Source organism: Bubalus bubalis, chromosome X (assembly GCF_019923935.1).
Source record: "Bubalus bubalis isolate 160015118507 breed Murrah chromosome X, NDDB_SH_1, whole genome shotgun sequence".
NCBI lineage: Eukaryota > Metazoa > Chordata > Mammalia > Artiodactyla > Bovidae > Bubalus > Bubalus bubalis.
In genome coordinates, this window is record NC_059181.1 from 75295385 (window position 1) to 75313141 (window position 17757).

The 17757-nt window shown below is 38.7% G+C and overlaps 1 protein-coding gene across 2 annotated transcripts in view; it reads left to right on the forward strand.

Moving 5' to 3' along the window:
- The first annotated feature begins 2799 nt into the window (after positions 1–2799).
- The window catches only part of APOOL (apolipoprotein O like), a 103271-nt gene continuing 88313 nt past the window's right edge, over positions 2800–17757 (forward strand). The window contains exon 1 of one of the 2 annotated variants that reach the window (XM_006065023.4): positions 2800–2908. In XM_006065023.4, the coding sequence (XP_006065085.1) occupies positions 2894–2908 (15 nt within the window). In that variant the 5' untranslated portion in view covers positions 2800–2893. The remainder of the gene's footprint in view (positions 2909–17757) is intronic. The other variant, XM_006065025.4, reaches the window with a different exon arrangement.

Below are 17757 nucleotides of genomic sequence, written 5' to 3' on the forward strand. Positions count from 1 at the left end.
AGGTCTTTTTTGTGCAGTTCTTCTGTGTATTCTTGCCACCTCTTCTTAATATCTTCTGCTTCTGTTAGGTCCATACCATTTCTGTCCTTTATTGAGCCCATCTTTGCATGAAATGTTCCCTTGGTATCTCTAATTTTCTTGAATAGATCTCTAGTCTTTCCCATTCTGTTGTTTTCTTCTATTTCTTTGCATTGATCGCTGAGGAAGGCTTTCTTATCTCTTCTTGCTATTCTTTGGAACTCTGCATTCAGATGCTTATATCTTTCCTTTTCTCCTTTGCTTTTTGCTTCTCTTCTTTTCACAGCTATTTGTATGGCCTCTCCAGACAGCCATTTTGCATTTCTTTTCCATGGGGATGGTCTTTATCCCTGTCTCCTGTACAATGTATGAGCCTCACTCCATAGTTCATCAGGCACTCTGTCTATCAGATCTAGGCCCTTAAATCTATTTCTCACTTCCACTGTATAATCATAAGGGATTTGATTTAGGTCATACCTGAATGGTCTAGTGGTTTTCCCTACTTTCTTCAATTTAAGTCTGAATTTGGCAATAAGGAGTTCATGATCTGAGCCACAGTTAGCTACTGATCTTGTTTTCATTGGCTGTATAGAGCTTCTCCATCTTTGACTGCAAAGAATATAATCAATCTGATTTTGGTGTTGACCATCTGGTGATGTCCATGTGTAGAGTCTTCTCTTGTGTTGTTGGAAGAAGTTGTTTGCTATAACCAGTGCATTTTCTCGGCAAAATTCTATTAGTCTTTGCCCTGCTTTCTTCTGTATTCCAAGGCCAAATTTGCCTGTTACTCCAGGTGTTTCTTGACTTCCTACTTTTGCATTCCAGTCCCCTATAATGAAAAGGACATCTTTTTGGGGGTGTTCGTTTTAAAAGTTCTTGTAGGTCTTCATAGAACTGTTCAACTTGAGCTTCTTCAGCATTACTGGTTGGGGCATAGACTTGGATTACTGTGATTATCTCACCTTAAATTAAGTCAATGCCATCAGATGTAGCCACTTCTGACACACTGGCTTTTCTTTAATTGCTGCTGCTTCTGCATGGAAGGTTCTTCCCTAAATTCCTTCAGGACTTTTCTCAAATGTCACCTTATCAGAATGCCTTTCCCTAATGTATTGAAACTCCATCCATAGTTCTGTCTACCAGATCTAGTCCCTTGAGTACATCAAGGCCATTTATTGTCACCCTATTTATTTAACTTATATGCAGAGTACATCATGAGAAATGCTGGGCTGGAAGAAGCACAACCTGGAATCAAGATTGCAGGGAGAAATATCAATAACCTCAGATATGCAGATGACACCACTCTTATGGCAGAAAGTGAAGAGGAACTAAAAAGCCTGCTGATGAAAGTGAAAGAGGAGAGTGAAAAAGTTGGCTTAAAGCCTGACATTCAGAAAACGAAGATCATGGCATCCAGTCCCATCACTTCATGGCGCATAGATGGGGAAACAGTGGCTGACTTTATTTTCTGGGGCTCCAAAATCACTGCAGATGGTGACTGCAGCCATGAAATTAAAAGACACTTACTCCTTGGAAGGAAAGTTATGACTAACCTAGATAGCGTATTTAAAAGCAGAGATATTACTTTGCCAACAAATGTCTAGTCAAGGCTATGGTTTTTCCAGTGGTCATGTATGGATGTGAGAGTTGGACTCTGAAGAAAACTGAGCGCTAAAGAATTGATGCTTTTGATCTGTGGTGTTGGAGAAGACTCTTGAGAGTCCCTTGGACTGCAAGGAGATTCAACCAGTCCATCCTAATGGAGATAAGTCCTGGGTGTTCATTGGAAGGACTGATGCTGAAGCTGAAACTCCAATATTTGGCCTCCTCATGCAAAAAGTTGACTCATTGGAAAAGACCCTGATGCTGGGAGGAATTGGGGAGATGCTGGGAGAAGGGGACGCCAGAGGATGAGATGACTGCATGGCATCACTGACTCAATGGACATGAGTGTGGTGAACTCCGGGAGTTGGTGATGGACAGGGAGGCCTGGCGTGCTATGATTCATGGGGTCGTAAAGAGTCAGACACGACTGAGACACTGAACTGAACTGAATGGATTGAAATCAGTAAATTCACACCTCATCCCCATACTCTTTTTATTTTCCTTCATAGCACTTGGCATTTTGTAAAATTTGTCTGTTTCTCTTTTATTCCTGGAATCGTAAGCTCCGTGAGGGAAGGTATTACATTATTCTTTACTTTGAACAAATGCCTGGCACATAGTAGGTGCTTAGTCACATAGTTTTAGACTGTATGAACTTGCCCACGTATTGTAGAAATAACCCCTTCTTTTTGTAACTAGTTATTTATTAAGGGGGGCTTCCCTGGTGGCTCAGGGTAAATAATCCGCCTGCAATGAGGGAGACCTGGGTTCAATCCCTGGATTGAGAAGATCCTCGGGAGAAAGGAATGGCTAGCTACTCCAGTTTTCTGGCCTGGAGAATTCCATGGACCGTATAGTCCATGAGGTCGCAAAAAGGCGGACACGACTGAGGGACTTTCACTATCAGTATTTATTAAGGCAGCTGAACTTGGATTTTAAGTCCTCAGCTAGAAAAACTCTCATATCCCAGAAACAACTAACATAATGAAAAGTTCTGTACCCAGAAAAGTACGTTTCAAATGGACTATGGAGAATATATTCTGAAAGGTGTTATCAGGGACAGCGACAATCAATCACAAAGTTAAATCATTTCTCCCCAGAAAGGACAAACTGCTGCAGCTTCCCAGAGCAGCACTACAAGGGCGGAGAAAGGGCGGAGCCAGCCGGCGAGGGGCGGGACTGGCTGAGGCTAGTGTAAGTGGAATCTAGTTGAAATGTTTTGTCCCTTTCCGCTCTCCGTGCGACGACTTGGGCGGAGGCGGTCACAGCTATGGCAGCCCTTAGGGTAAGTTAAAAAAAAAAAAAAATACCTTGCTTAGTTTCTGAAGTGCTGATAGCACTATAATAACCATAGAAGGGGTCCTCCTAACTTCAAAAAGGAGTCCCACAGCAAGAGGCGAGATGGAGATGAGGTTGCGAAAGGACTAGCAAGGTCAGGGAATCTTTAACCGGTTTGAAGCCTCAATACATCTGCCTAGGCTGCAGTCCATGGGGTCGCTAAGAGTCGGACAGGACTGAACGGTTTACTTTCACTTTTCACTTTCATGCATTGGAAAATGAAATGGCAACCCACTCCAGTGTTCTTGCCTGGAGAATCCCAGGGACGGGGGAGCCTGGTGGGCTGCCTTCTCTGGGGTCTCACAGAGTCGGACACGACTGAAGCGACTTAGCAGCAGCCGCAGCAGCAGCCGCAGCAGCAGCCTGGAACTGTACTCTCCTCAGTTCCCTGCTGTTGACTTTATACTGCGGTGGGGTGAAAACTGGGAAACTGCTGGGTGAAAATGGCCGCCTGGGCGACGAGCAGCAAACAGACTTGTGTCTTGAGCTGGAACAAAGAGAAAAAAAGCCTGGGCATTTGTCTGAGTGCATAGGGCGGAGCCTCACGACCCTTTGGAGGACTTCGTTCGAAAATTATTTCTGGTAAAATAGACCAGGATAGAGAGGTCTCTCCGCAGTGCGCGGGTTTGTATTCACTGCTGTTACTCTACGGGTTTGAATAACAAACCTGTTTCTTTTGAGTTCTGCAATGCGAAATGATCCTTTTACTTAGAAATCTGTACAGGAAGTGACCCAACTGGCTGCCAACTGCAGTTCCCTTAGTAAGTTTCAGTAACAGTCGTCGACAAATATCTATGGGTAGATATTTGTAGCAGGTTTTAAGTGTAAAATGCACTCTTGCAGGAGATACAAATATGAATAATTCAGGCTCTATATCGGGCTTGATAAGCCGTTCTCACTTCATTTCTGCATTCATGCATGCGTGCATGCTGAGTCACTTCAGTCGTGTCCGACTCTGTGACTCCATGGACAGCACCCCACCAGGTTCCTCTGTCCAAGGGATTCTCTAGGCAAGAGTACTGGAGTGGGTTGCCATTGCTCTTCTCTTCTTCTGCATTCATAATTTATTTGAATTACCACAATACCCGTCCAACTGGACTCGCTGCCTCTAGCCTGGTTCTAATGGAATTCATTTTCCCCTGCACTGCCAGAGTACTAAAATGGCAATCTGATTATGTTCCTCCACTACTTAAAAATCTTTATTGGTACGCCATCATCTGTCCTCTGGGCTCAGGTCAGACTCTTATGTGTCTACAACAGCCCAGCCTGCCTTGCCTTTCCAGCTTCTTTTCCTATCTTTCAGGAACTCTCCTAACATCTGTACTTTTTCCCTGCTCTTTCTCTGGGTCTGAAGTGCCCTTTACCATCCTCATGTAGTTAGTTCCTATTCATATTTCACTGATTAATTTAACAGTGATTTGTGTACTGCCTCCCCATATGCTAAATGCAAAATGCCTTTTCCGAGATAGTGTCCCAGATCTCCCCAGTCTGATTTAAGTAACTCGCCTTTATGCTCCCAGAGGACCCTGGGCATAGTTTTACCTTTGGACTTATCATACTGCAAGTAATAGACTATTTACTGTCTATTCTACCCTCCTAAATGATAAGCTACTTGAGAGCAGTAATTATATGTTAATTTTTGTATCCTTAGTACTAAACACAAGTATGACTTATATTAAGTACTCAATAAATTCTGCATGAATAAATAAGTGCCAGGCAATGGAGATAAAAGAAATTAAGTTAAGCATTGTATAACAAATGATAATGATTCAGAGTAGGGGAAGTGGTTTGCCTCAGGAGAAGCAAAAAGTGATCTGAGGGTTCAGAAGAGAGCTCACACCTGGTTGAAGAGAATAAAGAAAGACTTCATGGAGGGAGTACAGAGAGAGAATGAGTGGTCAATGATTAAAAAGCAAACCTAAAAAGTATGTTGTCACCAAAACCTAGAGAAGGAGACAGTTGAACAGTTTTTTGATTTGGCCAGTAAAAAGTCATTGGTAGCTGCCATTTATTAAGTGCTTACTACAAGGCTAGGCACCTTGCTAAAATACTTTGTGTATGTTATTTCACTTAATTATCAAGACAACTTTATGTTGAAGATACTATGATCACCATTTTACAAATGAGAAACTAAGGCTAAGAAAATTCAATTAAGTTCTCCAAAGTTATAATGCTCATAAGAGCTGAAGTGAGGTAAAGTGGTAGAGTGGGAACCTAGATTGTAAAGAGTTATGTTGTATTGTGCTCAGTTGCTTCAGTCATGTCCTACTCTTTGCAACCCTATGGACTGTAGACTGCCAGGCTTCTCTGCATATGGGATTCTCCAGGCAAGAATACTGGAGTGGGTTGCCATGCCCTCCTCCAGGGGATATTCCTAACCCAGGGATAGAACCTGTGTCTCTTACATCTCCTGCATTGGCAGGTGGGTCTTTACTGCTGAGCCACTGGGGAATCCCCAGATTATAAGGGGTTAAGGAAAGGATTTCCTAAAGGAAATCAGTCCTGAATATCCATTGGAAAGACTGATGCTGAAGCTCCAATACTTTGGCCATCTGATGTGAAGAACTGACTCATTGGAAAAGACCCTGATGCTCGGAGAGATTGAAGGCAGGAGGAGAAGGGGACAAGAGAGGATGAGATGGTTGGATGGCATCACTGACTCAATGAACATGAGTTAGAGGAAGCTCTGGGAGTTGGTGATGGACAGGGAAGCCTGGCGTGCTGCAGTTCATGGCGTTTCAAAGAGTTGGACATGACTGAGCGACTGAACTGAACTGAGGGAAAGGATAAGGGGTGGGAAACTGGCATTCATTTAGCACCTACTTTGACCAGCTGCTTTACATGTATTATTTCCGTTTAATCTTTTTGATGACCCTAAGAAATGGGGGTAATATACCCATTTTACATATGAAAAAACTGAGGCTTAGAAAAAGTGCTGGGTCCTGGTCATATAGCTACTAGGTGGAAGAACCAGGTTCAAACACAGGTATATTTGTCTTCAAAGTCCCTGATCTTTCCACTACTCCTTGTCTCCTCTGAAAGGGAGGTGTACATCACTCTTTAGAAAAATGTTATGGTCAAAGTAGGGAAGAGATCTTAAGATGGTGGTAGGAAGTTCCAGAAAAGATGTCTTTTCATTTAAAAAAAAGTGGGAGACTATATGCCAATTAAATCTCAATGAAACTGGGGGAAAAACATGTCAGGAGACCTGAGCAGGTTTGGAGACAGGGAGAAATGTGCAAGAACTATTACAAATTAATGATAGTGATCACAGCTATTGCACTAGGCATTTTGCTAAGTGCATTATGTGAATTTTCACATTTATGCGTCACAATGGCCCAATGAGTAGTTGCTGTTATGAGCGTTTTACAGGTAAAGAAGCTGAAATTTAGAAAGGTTAAATAACTCTGCCACAGTCACACAGTTGTAAGTGGTCAATCTGAATCTGAAATCTCTGATCTGAGTCCAGATCATGGGGCTTAACCTTGATGAAGCATCTGTAAAGCCAAGGTATGAAACGGATGATCTGTGTTAATTATGAAGTCCCAGAGTTTAATAATAATAAGGGATAATGTAGAAAGGAGTCCTGAATGTTGGTTAGATAATTCTGAAAATAGTTTACATTCATTTTGAAAGATAAGAGCTTTTTGAGCAAACATGATGATAGAACACTGATGTGGAATTAGCCTTGAGAACAAGGTCTGTACTGATCTTTCCTCCTTACTTCTTGAATCAGAGAGAATAGCTGGAGGACTGGCTTTCATTTAAAAGGATCAGGAGAAATATAGTGTCAAAAGCCAGATTTCATTAATGCCAAAAGTTGAGTGAATTTGGGGAAAATTTGGGTCCTGAAAAATGTTTGTTTATAATAAAATGCATAATATTGAAATATGGCTACCATGTACTGAGCAGTTCCTGTGTGTCAGATATTGTATTATGCTGTTGATGACATCATTTTACTTAATTCTCACAAAAAGTTTTCTGTGGTAGATAATATTGGCTCAAAGAACAGGAGTAGGACAGTAAGGAAGTCAAAACTGAAATAGGAGGTTGTAGTCAGAGAAAAGCTTATTGAGTTTATAATTTAAGCTGTTAACAAGTTCCAGAAAATGGTAAATTCAGGGTGTACTCATGGAGAGTGTAACTGGAGTGGACTGAAAGCTCTAAGAAGGTGAAACCAAAGAACAGCAAGGTGAGGCTTTTGAGTGGCTCAATCACATGGACATTAAAGTCACTCAGAATTATGGCAGGATTTAGAGTATAGAAGAGGGCTTCCCAGGTGTCACTAGTGGTAAAGAACCTTCTGCCAATGCAGAAGAAGTAAGAAATGAGTGTTTGAACCCTGGGTCAGGAAGATCCTCTGGAGGAAGAAATGGCAACCCACTCCAGTATTCTTGCTTGGAGAACCCTATGGACAGAGGCACCTGGTGGGCTATAGTTCATAGGTTTGCAAAGAGCTGGACACAACTGAAGCAACTTAGTACAGCAGACAGAGTATAGAAGAAGGCTATTGACCAGGATCCTAAATCTTCAATGTGATGAAGTGTCCGGGAGGCAGGTGCTAAGGATGAATAGGTGGGTGGTATGAACCTCAAAGGAGAACTACTTTTCTTTCCTTAATGGGAACTTGTTTTCAGTTTAAGTGTAGCATACGTACGATTAAGTACACAAATCACAAGCAGCTTAGTAAATTGTCAAAAGATGAACATACTTATTCAACTGGCACCTAAATTAAAAGAAAAAAAGAACATTACCAGCAGCCCAGAAACTTTCCCCTTTTCTCCTCCTCCACCATAGATTAATCTTGCCTGTTTTTTAACTTTATATAAATAGAATTATGCAGTATTTACTTTGTTATATCTGGCTTCTTTCACCCAATATTATATTTTTGAGATTCAGCCATTACACATGCATGCTAGTTCATTCATTCTTGTGTGCTATGTGATATCCTGGAAAAAAGTACTGATGCCTGACCCCCATCCCCGATTGGACATTTTAATATTTTAAAACTCCACCAATGGTTCTGCTGTGTTGCTAGGTTCAAGAACCACTGGTTTAGGAGGGAATTTGTGGCTTTCATACAAATTAGAGAAAAAGAGTATTAGGCCTTTTCAGGTTATAAAGAACAGATGCAAGATCAAGTTATCTTAAATAGTAGTTTAATGAAAAAATATTTAGGTTAGGAAGAATGCCTAGGAAACTGTCTCACCAGCTAAACAGATTGCAAGTAGAACCATTCAGGATACTGTATCAATGCTGGTAGTCATTCTCATGATTATTCTGCTTCTGTTAACTCTGTATGTTTCATATTCAGATTTTCCTAGAGCCAGGATCTGATCAGGTTGGCTAGACACAAACCACTGCAAAGTACCCTTCTTAGGCAGAAATTGCACATCAGGCCCTTTGGCAAGGCAGTTTCTTGTTGGCTGTCTTTGGCTCAGGTACGAATCCTGGTCCAGTCGGTTTTGGCCAGTGTATCAGTCCTGCATGGTGACCTGTGTTCCAGGGCTTCTTAGAAGGGGCAAGGCAATTGATGGGTACCTTTGGTGTTCATGGTTTTTCTGGTACAATGTACTTTTGAATACTTTCTAGAAGTAAGTAATAAGGTTGTTGAAAATATAATGGAATATATTTAGAGTTGTTTTTAAAAGCTTACTTATTAAGGTCTTATAATTTAAATTGGAAAATTGGTTGCCCATGAAAAAAAAAAAGACCATTGAGACAACCAGTGTAATAGCAATCTATAGTTGATAACAAATTTTGTTTAGTTACAATTTGAACATGTTAGGGGGGAAAAGTAACCCATTTCTATAATTTCCCTGATTGAGACCATCTGTTATATAGACTTGATCTATATTAGTAGTCTAAGCTAAGTCATGAGTTGCATACTTAATGTAGATTTGGCCTGGCTGTTTTTGAATCTTTTCTCTCAGTCATTCTGAGGCTTACCAGGGACTTTTTGTATCACTAGGCTAACTGCTACTGCCATATCCCTGCTTAGTCTGGCTCTGTAGTTCACCTCTTTCATTCATATTTCCAAATTCATACTTGATATCTTTAGGTGCATCAAATTCAACAAGGGCAAAATTCCTTTCTGTTTGCCAAATTTGACTTTTCTTCTGCATTCCTTATTTCATTTAAGAACATGAGCTTCTAAGCTTGGGGTCATTTTAAATTATCCTCTACACCCATACTGTTAACGAGTCTTCTGGATACTTTATACTTTCATACATTCTTGTTCTTTTATACATTCATTGATAAAAAAAAAATCTTAATGCCTATAATGTATAGGAGATGGTGATAAACACTGGGGATACAAAGATCAGCAAAATATAAACAAGGTATGTAGAAGAGAAAAACTAAAACTAATAAACACATGAAGAAATGCTTAAAACAATTAGCAGATAACTGCATACTAGAACAATGAGGTAACTATTAAGCTAGAGAAAAATAGAATTCTAGTTAATGTTGGTAGGGATTTATTCAGTGAAATTAAGTATATATACATATCCTATGGCATGGCAGTTCTGTTCTTGGGTGTATATCACAAAGATATACAAGTTCATGAGGACACTTATTGAGTAATATTCCTCACAGTATTTTTTTTTATGGTGACAGGGAGTTTAAGGCAATGTAGTTGTCTATCACTGACAGTGGATAGGTGAAATGTGGTGGATATACACTGTACATCAGCTGGAAGAAATTGGTTGTATGAACACAGATGGCTATGTTTTATGAAAAAGGGTAAGAAACAAAATAACTGTAATACACCATTTATGTTATTTTAAAAAGTAAGAAAAAATGAGATATGTAATAACAAAAAATGTGTCTGTGTTTAAATGTGTCTGACTTTTTGCAACCCTATGGAGCCTGCCAGGCTTCTCTGTCCATGGGATTTCCCAGGCAGGAATACTGGAGTGGGTTGCTATTTCCTACTCCAGGGGATCTTCCTGACTCAGGGATCAAACCTTTGTCTCTTGCATCTCCTGCACTGGCAGGCAGATTCTCTACCACTGCACCATCTGGGAAGTCAACAGTTAAAAATATATGTACATGTTACTACAATATGCATTTTTAAAAATGCAAACAAAAAGATAATACAATCACTAAACACGTTAAAATACCCACATACATATGATGGGTAAATTAGAGTGAGATTTGATGTTTAAAGGAAATTAATTAATCAATCAATTTTAAAAGCAGAAGGCCAAAGAGAAGCAAGACCAAACTATTGTCCTCAAGGAATGGACTCTACTAACCGAAATTGATAAATAAACACAAATTCTATTCAAAACAAAAGATATTTAAAAGTTCAGTTCAGTTCAGTTGCTCAGTCATGTCCGACTTTTTGCGACCCCATGCAATGCAGCACGCCAGGCCTCCCTGTCTACCACCAACTCCTGGAGTTCACCCAAACTCAAGTGCATCGAGTCGGTGATGCCATCCAACCATCTCATCCTCTGTCGTCCCCTTCTCCTCCTACCCCCAATCCCTCCCAACATCAGGGTCTTTTCCAATGAGTCAACTCTTCGCATGAGGTGGCCAAAGTATTGGAGTTTCAGCTTCAGCATCCATCCTTCCAATGAACACCCAGGACTGGTTGGATCTCCTTGCAGTCCAAGGGACTCGCAAGAGTCTTCTCCAACACCACAGTTCAAAAGCATCAATTCTTGGCACTCAGCTTTCTTCACAGTCCAACTCTCACATCCATACATGACCACTGGAAAAACCATAGCCTTGACTAGACAGAACTTTGTTGGCAAAGTAATGTCTCTGCTTTTCAATATGCTATCTAGGTTGGTTATAACTTTCTTTCCAAGGAGTAAGCATCTTTTAATTTCATGGCTACAGTCACCATCTGCAGTGATTTTGGAGCCCCCCCAAAAACAAAGTCAGCCACTGTTTCCACTGTTTCCCCATCTATGTGCCATGAAGTGATGGGACCAGATGCCATGATCTTCGTTTTCTGAATGTTGAGCTTTAAGCCAACTTTTTCACTCTCCTCTTTCACTTTCATCAACAGGCTTTTTAGTTCCTCTTCACTTTCTGCCATAAGGGTGGTGTCATCTGCATATCTGAGATTATTGATATTTCTCTCTGCCATCTTGATTCCAGCTTGTGCTTCTTCCAGACCAGCGTTTCTCATGATGTACTCTGCATAGAAGTTAAATAAGCAGAGTGACAATATACAGCCTTGACGTACTCCTTTTCCTATTTGGAACCAGTTTGTTGTTCCATGTCCAATTCTAACTGTTGCTTCCTGACCTGCGCATAATCTAAAAGTTACTATGGGAGAAAAGAGGAGGAAATAGTTTAAATGCCTACAGAATATAAGACTGCTTCATTATTGTTCATTTTAGTTCATTCAGGTATGGATTAAACACCTGCCATGTGTTAAGAACCTCTATTTGCCAAGTGGTGGTAGATTGTATTTTTTATTTTAAATATTTGCAATCTCTTACTGTAAGAGTATTATACAACCCTGCCTAGATTTCTTATTCTTTTCCTCTACCGCAAGAATGACTCGTATTACTTTACTAGGTAAATAATTTTATAATTTGTTTTTGGCATATCTTGGTACTGATCAAAATATGGTTAAAATAAAATATTTACTCCACCTTAGTTTAATTGAAACACAAATCCTTGTGTTTATCATGAAAGAACCAGTAGAGTTAAACAGAACTTAATTTTGTAGGCAGAGAAAGTACCATTATATCTATTCACTCATCAGTGCTAATGGAAGGAAAGGAACAGCATAAATAATTGAAAACCAATATTGCATTTAACTTTGGAATGTATTTTTATATGTATTTTTCTGCCTAATGCAAAAATTGCAATTTTGGTCCCTTTGACAAAATTCACAATAGAGCTCCTATGACAAAAACTCACAGAGCCATGCACTGGCAGGGACAATTCATCCTTCCATTAAATTGTTTTGGCACGTTTATCAAAACTTAATTGACCCTAAACATAAGGGTTTATTTTTGAACTCTCAGTTCTATTCCATTGATTTGTATTGTCTTCGTGCCAATATTATATTGTCTTCTTTGCTATAGCTTTTTATTAAGTTTGAAATGGGAAAATGTGAGTTTTCTAAATTTGGCTTTTTTTTTTTAGTATTATTTATTGTGAAATAATTTCAAACGTACGGAAAAGCTTAAAGAAGAGTACAAAGAACTCATGTTAAATCAGATCCTAGAGTTGTTAGCTTTTGCCATTTTCCCCCTTTCACCTCTATTATAATTTTTCTTTTCTTTTTTTTTTTTTTTTAATGTTTCCTTTTCTGATCAGTCTGAGAGCAAGTTGCAGACATGTTGCTATTTCACCCATGAATATTTCACTGTGTAATTCCTCAGAAGCATATACTGTTCTTTAACCTTTGCGCAAGCCTCCCAATCTGAGATGGTAACACTGATAGAATGCTACCATCCAAACCATAGATGCCATTCAAATTTCATCCACTGCACAATATCTCCTTTTCTTTTCTAGTGTGTTAGTCATTCATCGTGTCTGACTCTTTGCGACCCTATGGACTGTAGCTCCTCTGTCCATGGGATTCTCCAGGCAAGAATACTGGAGTGGGTAGCCATTCCCTTCTCCAGGGGATCTTCCTGACCCAGGGATCGAACCCATGTTTCCCACATTGCAGGCAGATTCTTTACCATCTGAGGTACCCCGGAAGCCCAGAGGCCAGGATCCAAATCTAGAATCATGCATAACATTTCCTTATCATTCCTTTTTGATCTGCTTTAATCTGAAATATTTCCTCAGTCTTCCTGTCTTTCATGAATGACCTTAAAATTATTTTTTTCTTCCAGTTTTATTGAGATGTCATTGACATGCAGAACTTCATAAGTTTAAATTGTACAGAATGATTTGACTTACAACCTGAAATGATTATCATAGTAACTTTAGTGAATACATATCATCTCATTTAGATACAAAATTAAAGAAATAGAAAAAAAAATTTCTTGTGATGAGAATTCCAATTTTTATCTTTTTTTTCTCAAGATGTTGACTTTTCTGGGTTCCTTGCATTTCCATATGAATATATAATCAGCATATCAATTTGAAAAAAGAGACATTTGAAATTTGAATTGAATTTTGATAGTAATTACATTTAATCAGTAGATCACTTTGGAGAATATTGCTATCTTGACAATGCTGAGTCTGACAATCCATGAATTTGGGATGTCTTTAAGTCGATTTAAGTCTTCAATTTTTTTCAACAATATTTGGTAGTTTTCAGCCTAGAGAGTCTTGTACTTATTTTGCAAGTCTTGCAAGACTTGAAAATTTAGCACTGTATTGAATTTATTCCTATTTTATTCTTTTAATGTTCTTGTTAATGAAATGGTTTTCATTTCATTTTCATATTATTCATTACAGGCAAATAGAAATAAAGTGTACCTTGGTATATAGATTTATATCCTGTGTACCTTGCAACCTTGCTGAATTCGTTTATTATCTTGAATAGTCGAGTGCATGCATGTACATGTGTGTGTATGAGTGTATTTCTTAGGATTTTCTATGTACAAGATCATGTCATGTATAGAGATAGTTTTACTTCTTTTCTAAACTACATGCCTTTTATTTCTTTTTATTGTCTTATTGCCCTGACTGGAACTTCCAGTGAAGTGTTGAATAGAAGTAGTGACAGTAGACATTCTGTTCTTCTTCCTGATCATAGCTTTCAGCTACTTGTCATGAAATTGTTAGCTGTGGGATTTTATAGGCACCCTTCACTGGGTTAAGGGAGTTCTTTTCTATTCCTAATTTGTTGAGTGGCTTTTTAAAAACATGGAAAAGTACTAGTATTTGTCAAATGCTTTTTCTGTGTCTGTTGATATGGTCATTTGTTTTATTGTCCATTATTTTACTAATATGATACATTGAGTAATTTTCATTTGTTAGACTAACCTTGCATTCTTTTTTAAAATTTATTTATTTTTAATTGGAGGGTAATTGGTATACAGTGTTGTGTTGGTTTCTGCCATGCATCAACATGAATCCACCATAGACAGGTATACCTATGTACCCTCCTTCCATGCCCTCCTTCCCACCTCCCACCCCATCCAGCCCCTCTAGATAACCTTGCATTCTTGATACATATCCCACTTGGTCAGATGCATAGGTCTCTTTATATGTGTCTATACTCAATTTTATTATTTTTTACTTGAAGGTTTTTAATCTATATTTATAAGCAATGTTGGTCTGTAATTTTCTTGTGACGTCTTTGGTTTTAGTACCAGGACACCAAATGAGAGGGAAAGTGTTGCCTCCTCTGCTCTTTTTTCTTCTTTAAACATTAGATAGAATTTACCCATGAAGCTATGACAAACCTAGACAGCATATTAAAAAGCAGAGACATTACTTTGCCAACAAAGATCTGTCTAGTCAAAGCTATGGTTTTTCCAGTAGTCATGTATGAATGTGAGAGTTGGACCATAAAGAAAGCTGAGTGCCGAAGAATTGATGCTTTTGAACTGTGGTGTTGGAGAAGACTCTTGAGAGTCCCTTGGACTGCAAGGAGATCCAACCAGTCCATCCTAAAGGAAATCAGTCCTGAATATTCATTGGAAGGACTGATGCTGAAGCTGAAGCTCCAATACTTTGGCCACCTGATGGGAAGAACTGACTCATTGGAAAAGACCCTGATGCTGGGAAAGATTGAAGGCAGAGGGAGAAGGAGACAATAGAGGATGAGATGGTTGGATGGCACCACTGATTTGATGGACATGAGTTTGAGCAAGATCCAGGAGTTGGTGATGGACAGGGAAGCCTGGCATGCTGCAGTTCATGAGGCTGCAAAGAGTTGTACATGACTTAGCAACTGAACTGAATTTAACTGACCCATGAAGCAGTCTACACGTGAGCTTTCCTTATAGGAAGATTTTTTAGTGTTAATAATTCTGCCTAATCTTTAAAAAAGAATTAACATCAATCTTTCAAAAACTTGTTCAAAAAATAGCACAGGAGGCAACATTTCCCCTCATACTGTTACATATTCAGATTTTCCATTTCCTCTTCATTTTTTTTGGTAATTTGTGTCTTTCTAGGAATTTGTTCATTTCTTCTGAGTTATCTAATTTGATGTTGTACAGTTTTTCATAATATTAACTTAAAATGTTTTTCTTGTAAAGTCAGTATGTGATGTCCTCTCTTTCATTAATGGGCTTCCCTTGTGGCTCAGCAGGGAAGAATCTGCCTGCCAATGCAGGAGACATAGGTTTGATCCCTGGGTCAGGAAGATCCCCTGGAGAAGGAAGTGGTAACCCACTCCAGTATTCTTGCCTGGGGAATCCCATGGACAGAGAAGCCTGGTGGGCTATAATCCATGGGGTTGCAAAGGAGTTGGACACGACTGAGCAACTAAACAACAACAACAACTTTTATTACTAATTTTAGTAATTTGAGCGTTTTCTGACCTTGTTCAAAGGTTTGTCAATTTTGTTGCTCATTTCAAAAAAGTGACCTTTGGTTGTGTTGATTTTTCTGGGTTGATTTTCTTTTCTCTATTTCATTGATTTACACTCTAATCTTCATTCCTTCCTTCCTTCTACTGGCTTTGGGGTTAAGTTTCCTTTTCTACTTTCCTAAGATAAATTATTAGATTATTGATTTGAGGTATTGTTTTTCTAGCATTTACAGCTATATATAAATTTCCCTTTCAATACTGCTTTTACTGGATACGTAAGTTTTGGTCTCGTGTTTTAATTTTCATTCAACTCAAAGTGTCATCTGATTTTACTTGTGAATTTTCTTCTTTGGCCTGTTGGTATTTAGGAGTGTTTAGTCGGTTTTTGTTTTTAATTATTTTTTACATACTTGGGCATTTTTTAGATCTTTATGTTGTTCTTTTCTAATTTAATTTTGTTGTAGTTAGAGACTGTATTTTCTTTGTATAATTTAACATATTTTGAGACATGTTCTATGGCTACTGTATGGTCTATCCTGGAGAATGTTCCATATGCACTTAATAAGAATGTATATTCTACTGTTGTGAGATAGAAGTGTGCTGTGGAAGTCTGTTAGGTCTACTTAGTTTATATTGTTCAGATCTTCTGAATTGCTGATTTTCTGCCTAATTTAATTTATTAAAATAAGACATTGAAATTTCTGTTATTATTACATTGTCTAATTTTTCCCTTCTGTTTTCTTTGTTCTTTACTTTCTGTTTGTTCTGTTTTTCCTTGCTGTGTTTTGTGTCAGTTTTTGTTTTAAGTATTTTGTGGCTCTGTTGTTAGGTGCATATATGTTTATAATTGTGATCATATATGTTTCAGGTAGATTTACTATTTTACCATCATAATATGTCTCTTTAGCTCTAGTTACAATTTTTGCCTAAAAGTCAAATCATGGTGGCTGTTTTCCTGGTGTACCATTTTCTATGCTTTTACTTTTTAAAAACTATTTATTTATTTGGCTGCATTGGGTCTTAGTTGTGGCACACAGAATCTTTCATTGTAGCATGTGGGCTTCTATTTGTGGCTCGGGCCCCAGAGTGCATGGGCTTAGTAGTTGTGGTGTGTGGGCTCTCTAGTCGCAGCTTGTTGATTTAGTTGCTCCATAGCATATGGGATCTTAGTTCCCTGACCAGGGAGGGTAGAGTCTTTTTGTTTTTAATTCTTTTTAAAAATTTTATTTATTTGTTAATTGAAGGATAATTACTTTACAGAATTTTGTTGTTTTCTATCAAACCTCTACATGAATCAGACATAGGTATACATATATCCCCTGCCTCTTACTACTGGGCCACCAGGGAAATCCCTATGCTTTTATTTTTAACCTAAATATATCTTTGTATCTAAAATATATTTTCTTTGGACAGGGTATACTTGGATTTTTTTTTTATATATATAAAATCTGACAAACTTTGTCTTTTGATTGTTTAACTCACTCAGATTTAATGTAATTATTGAGGCAATTAGATTTATTTTTGTGATTTTGCTTTCATTTTCTATGTCTCATGTCGATTTTTGTTCTTCTCTTCCTCCTTTAATGCCTTTACTTGTATTCAGTAGATATTTTATGGTGTGCCAATCAGGTACTGTGAGTATCAGAACAACTCTTTAACAGCATAGAGACATGAGGGAATATGGGACTGGAATTTTCACCAACTGGCTTTCTTAACCTTCTCAATAGAGAAGGAGCTAGGCATGGGGAATTAGTGTGTATGATATCTTCTGGTTTTCACCAACTGCCAAATCCACCTATGCACGTGTGCATGCTCAGTTGCTAGGTCATGTCCAACTCTTTGCTACCACATGAACTACAGCAGACCAGGCTTCCCTGTCCTTCACCAACTCCCTGAGCTTGCTCAAACTCATGTCCATTGACTCAGTGATGCCATCCAACCATCGCATCCTCTGTCATCCCTTCCTCTTCTTGCCTTCAATCTTTCCCAGCATCAGGGTCTTTTCCAATGATTCAGGTCTTTGCATCAGGTAGCCAAAGTATTGGAGCTTCAGCTTCAGCATCAGCCCTTCCAATGAATATTCAGGACTGATTTCCTTTAGGATTCACTGGTTTTATCCATTTGCTGTCCAACTCAAAAGTCTTCCACAGCACTACAGTCCAAAAGTATCAATTCCTTGGTGCTCAGCCTTCTTTATGGTCCAACTCTCACATCCATACCTGACTACTGGAAAAACAATAGCTTTGACTATATGGACCTTTGTTGGCAAAGTGATGTCTCCACTTCTTAATATGCCGTCTAGGTTTGTCATAGCTTTTCTTCCAAGGAGCAAACAACTTTAACTTCATGACTGCAGTCAATGTCCACAGTTTTTTTTG